The sequence below is a fragment of the Penaeus monodon genome, chromosome 41, assembly GCF_015228065.2.
Source record: "Penaeus monodon isolate SGIC_2016 chromosome 41, NSTDA_Pmon_1, whole genome shotgun sequence".
NCBI lineage: Eukaryota > Metazoa > Arthropoda > Malacostraca > Decapoda > Penaeidae > Penaeus > Penaeus monodon.
The window spans coordinates 26,128,976-26,136,992 of NC_051426.1; the positions used below are offsets into that span (position 1 = coordinate 26,128,976).

General features: G+C 39.2%; 1 protein-coding gene across 1 annotated transcript; it reads right to left on the reverse strand.

The window, feature by feature from the left end:
- Positions 1–549: 549 nt before the first annotated feature.
- Positions 550–8,017, reverse strand: LOC119598629 (28S ribosomal protein S30, mitochondrial-like). Its single transcript, XM_037948316.1, has 9 exons — positions 7,536–8,017; positions 4,626–4,746; positions 4,313–4,437; positions 3,570–3,742; positions 3,180–3,347; positions 2,202–2,352; positions 1,711–1,858; positions 1,394–1,578; positions 550–915 (listed from the first exon to the last, which is right to left on the reverse strand). Exons 1-9 carry the CDS (start codon positions 7,994–7,996, stop codon positions 783–785), a joined length of 1,665 nt encoding a protein of 554 aa, XP_037804244.1. The 5' UTR covers positions 7,997–8,017; the 3' UTR covers positions 550–782.

The window sequence follows — 8,017 nt, forward strand, 5'->3', positions numbered from 1 at the left end:
CTTAGGAAATGGACAGAAGAAGGGGATGATGAAGAGAAAGAAAGGAAGGGGAGAGAAAAGACCATGCAAAATCAGTTGAGGCAAGGGCCGAGGTCCAAGGTAGAGGGTGATCCCTACATTGGGCCTCACTCCGTCTGCTCAGTCCCCCACACGACAACAACGAGCAAGGGAATAGGGAAGTGAAGGGAAAGGAAGCCCCCCACGAGAAGCTGGGGATTTGTTTTTTTCTTAATATGAAATTTTGTATTTTGATCTCGGAATTAGATTTATTTAATTATCGGTTACTCTTGATAAAAAATATACAATAAAATAAATAAATAAATTACCCATGCATGTATATTTTGCTTTTTACCAAAACCATTCCGTTTAATTTAAAATTTGGTGGTCGATTTTCACAGGCCAAATTTATTCTTGTATAGAATAAGGACAATGACTAAAAATACCACTCATTTAAGTACTAAAGCTACATAATGGGTCACTTTATTAATACCTGAAGCATCCAGTTACAAACTGATTTTCGAATGTGACAAATAGGGTTAAAATAAAACATTTTAATATAAACATTTATTTACAAAAAGAACACTCAAGTCCTAGCTCTGAACTGTACAGTGGTATAATTTTTTCTACAACAAATTAAGGTGAAATGTGACTAAATTATCAACAAATAAATAACTGCATCTCAGATAAATTCAAATTTCCCATCACTATTTTGAAAGTTTGACCCATTTCTTAATTAAAGTCAACCTACATGGTAGTTCCCTCTCATTCTCCGAAACAGTTGGTTAATCATACTTAAAAAGGTGCTCTGTATTTAATCGGGGTTTGAATTTCTGCTTTCTGTCCTTCCTGCAAGCTTTAGGAATGTAGATAGGACTATAGTCATCGAGACGTCGCTTCTCAGGATTCTTCTGATTGCTGCAATGAGAAAAAGAAAAAGATGTAGCAATGAAAAGGGAAATATTATATGTAAGAAAAGTATGGTCTTTATATCTTAAGCTTATCTGGCTTACAACCTCACATTCCATGATGAAAAATGAGATCTACTAACAAAATGAGATTACAGAAAGAGAAAAGGTATAGAAAAAAGAAAAAAAGTTACCCATAAATTATTTAAACTGTAATAACATCATTCCCATAATACAATTTGCTCAAACTCCATGAGAACAGAATGACTGTTCAATCCTGAAGTATTTAAAACAAAATAAAATAAAACAGCTACAACAAGAATGGAAGAAATAAAAGATGAAACAGACCATTTTCATTTCTACTTCATCCAACAAGGAAAAATTTTCTCCAATTTTGAAATGTCATGGCATACATGCTGTTCATATTCTATCCAATTTGTTTTTATCTGAGCAAACACATCAGAACTTATACTCTTGTCTAGACTTACTAATGTTCTTCAAAGAACCGACGAGGAGGTTCATAGGGCCTAGTGTTATAGTCCTTCTTGTAGATCTTCTCCCACAAGTACATTTCTGGTTTGAGGAGGTGTCTGGGACGTCCAGAGAGCAAGTCACGGAGGTATTCCTGGAACTCCTCTCGGTATTCTTCAGGTGCATTGTGGTTCGCTAGGTGCTATAGGGGGAGGGAAGAATTAATTGGCAAGACAAAAGTGAATGTTCCTAGTCTAATACTGAATCTCAAGTGCAATCTAAAAAAAACTTCCTTACACACACACACACACAACAAAAAGGACGTCTAGAGTACCTTATAAGGAGCGAGGTAGGGCGATGGATTTTCTCTGACAATGCCCTTTTTCAGGTACATGGCAATGAGGGTTGTCAAGACCTCTTCATTAAGACCCTTCACTCCACTCTCTTCCACAGCCTCAAAGAGTTTTTGCTCTGGACTCAACCTTAAATAGGTAACAAACAGATAATTAATTGTAATAATGAAGAGAAAACAAAAAAAAACTATATTGTTTTGTTTTTTACTGTTGTGATTATTTAAAATATCATCTGCATCACAAACCAGTTTACACTAGCTCTATATTACATACCATAAATCATCCTACACCACTAACAATTGTCAGCTTTTTTTTTTTTTACTGACTTATCAGCTTCTGACAAGACCAGGGCAAAAGAGAAAAAAGGGGGAGGAGGAGGAAAAGAGGAAGAGTTGAGGAAGAAATTGCAATTTTTTAAATCTTGCAAATGAGGAAAAAAAATGTACACACTGGATAATAATCACTAACTCACCACAATATGTTGTTATGTGGGTTTTCAGTAGCATTTTCAGAATGGAGAGCACACGTGTTCATCTGGTACAAGCTAAAATTCCATTTCTGACCGTCTGTTATTGCTGACTGCTGTACAATTGGGTAAGTCAACTCTGTCACTGGACCAAATCCTGAAAAGATAAAAAAAAAAGTTCTTTAACTGCAGGCAGCCTTTTCACTAAATATCTTAGAATAAAAGTGGGAATAATCAGCTTCAAATTGACTTGTGACAAATTTTGACACAGGAAGAAAGGACACAGCCTTACTCATTGAGAAAAACAGTGGACTGGGGATGCCCATGCCGTTTCTGTCTTTAATTTTTAAATTAGAATACGACAAAAAGACACGTCTTAATAATTATTAAAAAAAAAGAAGGAAATCAGGAGCAATGTAGTAGCCAAAGGAAAAGAAAAAAGATAGCACCACTGACACCTCTGCTGTTGAGTCCTAAACAAAACAAGCCCTGTCGAAGGTTCTGGTCAAAGACTGTACCCCAAGGAAAAACCTGTCACAAATGGGTTAAGTTGTGACCACAATGAAGTAGGAATAAGAGAATTAGGGGGAGGAGAAGGAGAGGGGGGAGGAGAGGGAGAAGAGGGGGGAGGAGGAGGAGAAGAGGGGGAGGAGGAGAAGAGGGGGGAGGAGGAGGAGAAGAGGGGGGAGGAGGAGAAGAGGGGGGGAGGGGGGGAGGAGGAGGAGAAGAGGGGGGGAGGGGGGGAGGAGGAGGAGAAGAGGGGGAGAGAGGGAGAGGGAGAGGGAGGGAGAGGGAGAGGGAGAGGGAGAGGGAGAAAAAAGAAAAAAGAAAAGAAAAAAAGAAAAAGTATATACAATATGTGTGTGTGAAAGTGTATGTGTGTGTCTGCACATATACAGTATTTTATATAAATAGTTATTATTATATATATTAGTCACTAACCACTCAATCATCCCACAAGGAACCTATTCCTCACCCACTAACCTTGATATGTGGCATGTGCAAGTGCCTGAGAAAATGAAGACACAATCATCTTCTGCATTAAAGCATTGTGCACATTATGAGGTCCAAACTCCAGGCTATATTTTTCTTCAAATTCTCTGCTGTGTAACCAGAGCTGGCTGTGTTCCTTTGCCTCCCCCGGCCAGAATCCTGCAATAAATGTGACAAGCTAATGACAATCGTAGTGACTTTAATAACCAAAAAGCTCCCAAGCCAGAGCAGATAAATAATAGCTTTGTTGTTCCTTTTTCTGAATAAGTCTTTCATGTCATGCATTCCTCTCTTCTTTTAGATATCTGAGCACAAAATTACAATACCTAGATTTTTTTAACAAAATCCAGTTTGATCAATTACAATCATGCTGTCACAAACCTGTCACAATCGAAGCATGCTTGTGCCGGAACTTGAAACCATAGGCTCGTGGATCTAGATTTTCTACTGGTACCGGCGCACTTGTTGCTAGGCTATCCTCCCTGGAGACCACTTCCGGAAGACCCAAACTTGTTCGGACACAGAGGCTGGGAGAACTCTCAGCCTGTATGGCTCTGGAGAACAAAGCAAATTTACAGGTAGAAAAGATTTTTGCCAGTGGCTGTTTGTATAGTATTCTTTTAGATTATAAGTCCATATCCAAAAACTATTCAATGACGTTTTATCATACTATATCTGTAACTATATCTGAAGAAAACTTTCAATGACTTTACCATACTATATCTAAAGAGAGCATTCTCTCTTTTTATCTTACTAAAGTCAATACAGTTATGGCTTGTATTTTATTGAAATATATTCCTAGACTGTACGTTTATTGTACAGTATATACAAGGCAATTATGTTTTTTATCAACCACTAACATGAAAACTAAATTTCACTCCAACAGGATTCTGGAATTATGTAGCTACACAATGGAGATCAATAAAAATAACAAAATGATGACTGAAAGAAGAAATCAAGAGAAAAGACAAATTCCTGATTATATCAAATTCTAGTGCTAAGAGCAGAACAATTCTAAATATTACTATCAACAAATCCTTCACAATCTAATGTGAAAATTCTATGGCATTATCATGACTAAAAAGTACAAGAAGTGAATATATGAAGAAAACTAGCAAACAAACCTTTCCATAAACTCATGTTCTCTGTCTTTCATGGGCTTGAAGTTTCGCCGTTTCTTTTTTAGCAAATTGTCTGGCTGAAGTCCACCAAGAAACCAGAAAGCTTCCACTCTGGGCCTTACATCCACCTAAAATGGTAAAACAAAATTTAAACAAAACACAAAGATGCTAAAGATCTAGAGAGTTATCATAATTAATTACTTATATATCAACTATTACAATGTTATATAAAAAAAAGATAAAATGAACATAAAATGCCTTGCAGTAAAACATAAAATCCTTAATAAAAAGAAATCATTACAATGTTATACCCTACCACGGCATCCTTAATGTGCTCGGCTGAAGGTGCTAATGTCGCTGCCAGGATCTTGTGTAAGCCAAGAAGGAAGTTCTGTGTCTGGTTCCTCTCAATGCCTCGCCCATGACCCAAGTTTCTCCTAGGGAATGTGGAGAAAAAAAACTTCATTAACAAAAATGAATATTTTAATTCAAAGGCTACTTAACTGCACAGGCACACAGTTCTAGATTTTCTACTGGTAACAGCGCACTTTTTGCTAGGCTGTATTCCCTGGAAAATTATGGAGCTGAAGTGAATGCCATGAATATTTGAAATTATGACATGCACTAATTACTTATAATAATCCTTGACAATGCTGGACCTCTATTGTGAACATGCTACTAAGTCACTATGCAATTACAGTGGCCTCCACTCCTATAGGCACTCTGACTAAGGTAAATTGTACATACATCTACCAAGCTACTCATCATCAAATAAGGAACTACTTTATTTCATCTGAATGATGCCTCTTGAAACTGCATACGACTATTTTATTGCATAAAATCAGTGTAATCTATCACAGTTCTTGGTGTATTTTTGTTATCTAACATGTAATTACTCTTGGTACAATCCATGCCCTCCCTAACAATCAATATCTTCACTACAGTTGGTCAGCTGTAACTACAATGAATGGGTATCATAAGTAGTCTACTGGTGCCATTACTGTGGTAATTAAACAAAGCAGGAATATGGTGAAGGTTCACATTAGTGTATATTGGAGTGTAGCCTCTGAGGCACAGGCAGAGAAGTGGGGGGGATGAGGGCTCCATATCAGCATCATTATAATTATAAATATAATAATAATAATTACTATTACTGATAATAAATAAACAAACATGTAAATGCGACATGATCCAATCCCAAGATACTTCATAGTAAATTTCTCAAATACATTTGCATTTTGAAACCTGACAAATTATATATCAATGAACTCCCATCAACATCTACTAGCCAAATATAGTGGTAATAATCAGCAAAATTAATAAACAAGTAATATATAAATGGTAAAAAAAAAAAATCCCATAACTGTACAATCACTTGGGTAATTCTTTACACTACGGATACAATTGCCAGAAACAAAATCTCTAACTCTACATCAAAATATATTCAACAATCTAAGTTGCTCTGACTGGGTGCTACTGCCCAAGGGAAGGGTTGGTGTAGGGCTCCACCCCTAACCCCCCCCCCTGGCAAACACTGTCTTCATTTCAGTATGCATGGTAAGACAGAACTAGTGAAGCCTTCGTTTCAGCCGAATCATGACATCATATACAAGATACATCATTCAGAACTGTCTGGGCTCTATCTTGCCAGTTAGATTTGATGGCAATTTTGTATTTCGCGCGCGCGCGCGTGCGTGTGTGTGTGTGTGTGTGCGCGCGCGCGCCCCCCAAGGATACCTTAAACCCTCTCCACTTACAGGGTCTAGTGCTGTTGCTACGGTTCCCTAGTGCCGATCAAAACTGCTATAAAAGTACATCCAAAATGATAAATCCAATGGTAATAAATCAATGGTCTTAAAGACACAGACCTGCTCTAGAACATTATTTACTCCATGTCCTCCTCAGCTGGAACAGCTAGTATCAATGTTATTGTTGATCTGCAGCAACTAAAACCACTAAAAACAAACATTTCAGACTTCATTACAAATCTAATGATAACAATTTCAATGGATTTTAAGAAACAAACTAACATTTTTTTATATCTTAATCCACCTTCAATGGTAGAGATTAACAGTAATATTTGTCATTTAGGCTTCTGTATTGAATATCTAACCTTTTTCATCATATGCCAAAGTCCCTATTACTGCATCCACTCCTGGGGATTCATAAACATCACAATAGGAACTAAATTCTGGTAATTTTTTTGTTTCACACAGCCATCCAATATTGCAATTATCAATATTTCTTTAAATTATCAACACTGCAATATGCAATCATCTCTTGTTATTTTCCATGGCAAATGATACAGATGAAAGTATCGGCAAAGTTTACAAAGTGATCTTATCCTTCTGAGTCCCTATTACTCTAGCCAATCCTGGGAAAACCACGAACATTGCCGTATGAACCATAAACCTTCCTAACGCTGGGGTTTTGCCCCCAGACCCCCAATCCAATCACTGTATTTCCTTATCAGGGGTTCCCCTCCCCCGGACCCCCACCCAAAAGCTGTGGTATTTGTCACAACCTAATTTCTTAATTTCTAACATTATTCTTTGCCTGTGTAGATTATTTCATGTAGTTTTTCCCTTTGATGATGAGGAGTGTCATTCCATTTTCCTATAAATGCTTGCCAAAGTATTACACGTTGCACAACTTTCTTATATCGTAGTGACTACATTTACGGCAACGTAATACAATGTTTATCGACTGGTTTACCGAAGTTCTGGCCACGCGTGCGCAGTGTAGAATTCTAGCTCCACCCACGCCAGGGCAGAAGCGCATGAACGACAAGTCTTTCCGACACACTCTCTCCCGCTGTGAATACTCGGAGGATTCTTTGTTTGGTTAGTTTTACCGAAAATGACAACCGGGTGTTCCCTGACAACATTAAAGATTTGTTTTCGACTGGTTTGGTATTGTAATTAGAGCAGTGTTCGAAAATTCTGTACTGCACATGTGCGGCTGGAACTCGATAGACATTGCGTTACGATACCATTAACATGGGTACAGCCTTTTCATTATGAAGTTGCGAAGGTACCACAGATGAAAATGCATTGAGTTATGGGTCATTCCGTCCATTAAAGGCAAATTTTACATTATCGGGAACAAAATATATCGCTGTGTGAACCTGATCCCGGTATTTTTACCTGCTTGTTTTCCCCCTTTTCCCTCCTGCTGCTCGCCCCTTAACCCACTGAGCCCGCACACCCTGCCGAGGCCACTTTACCTGCTCAAAGACGCCTGGAAGTTGAGCAGCAGCAGGTCCTCGACGGCGCCCTTCAGCCCCTCCGTCAGCCTCGCCGCCGCCTCCTTCTCGTGGTATCCTTCAGGTAATCCCTCCACCACGTGCGTCCTGGTGGCGTACTGGGTAAAAGGCGTGCCCTGGAGCGTGGGCCTCGTGTCGCAGAGCCTGCACGCCCAATACCCGTAGTATTTGGGCATGTTGAGCTCCATCAACTTCTGCTCGAGGGTGGGTAGGCCTATGATCCTCTGGTGCCATGCCTCGGCTTTCCTCCTTTTCTTCGCTTCTCGGCCGACGTCGAGGATGGGTGGGTACTCGGGCACGTCCGTGTACTCGTCGAGTGGGGCTGGGTTGTGGTTCCGGCGTGCCCAGTCCCGGGAAAGCGGAGAAATCCGCAAAAAAGTGGAGGAAGTTCGTCTCTTCCACACTACTCTGGCCGCCGCCATGACCGCGTCCGATTTTCGTGA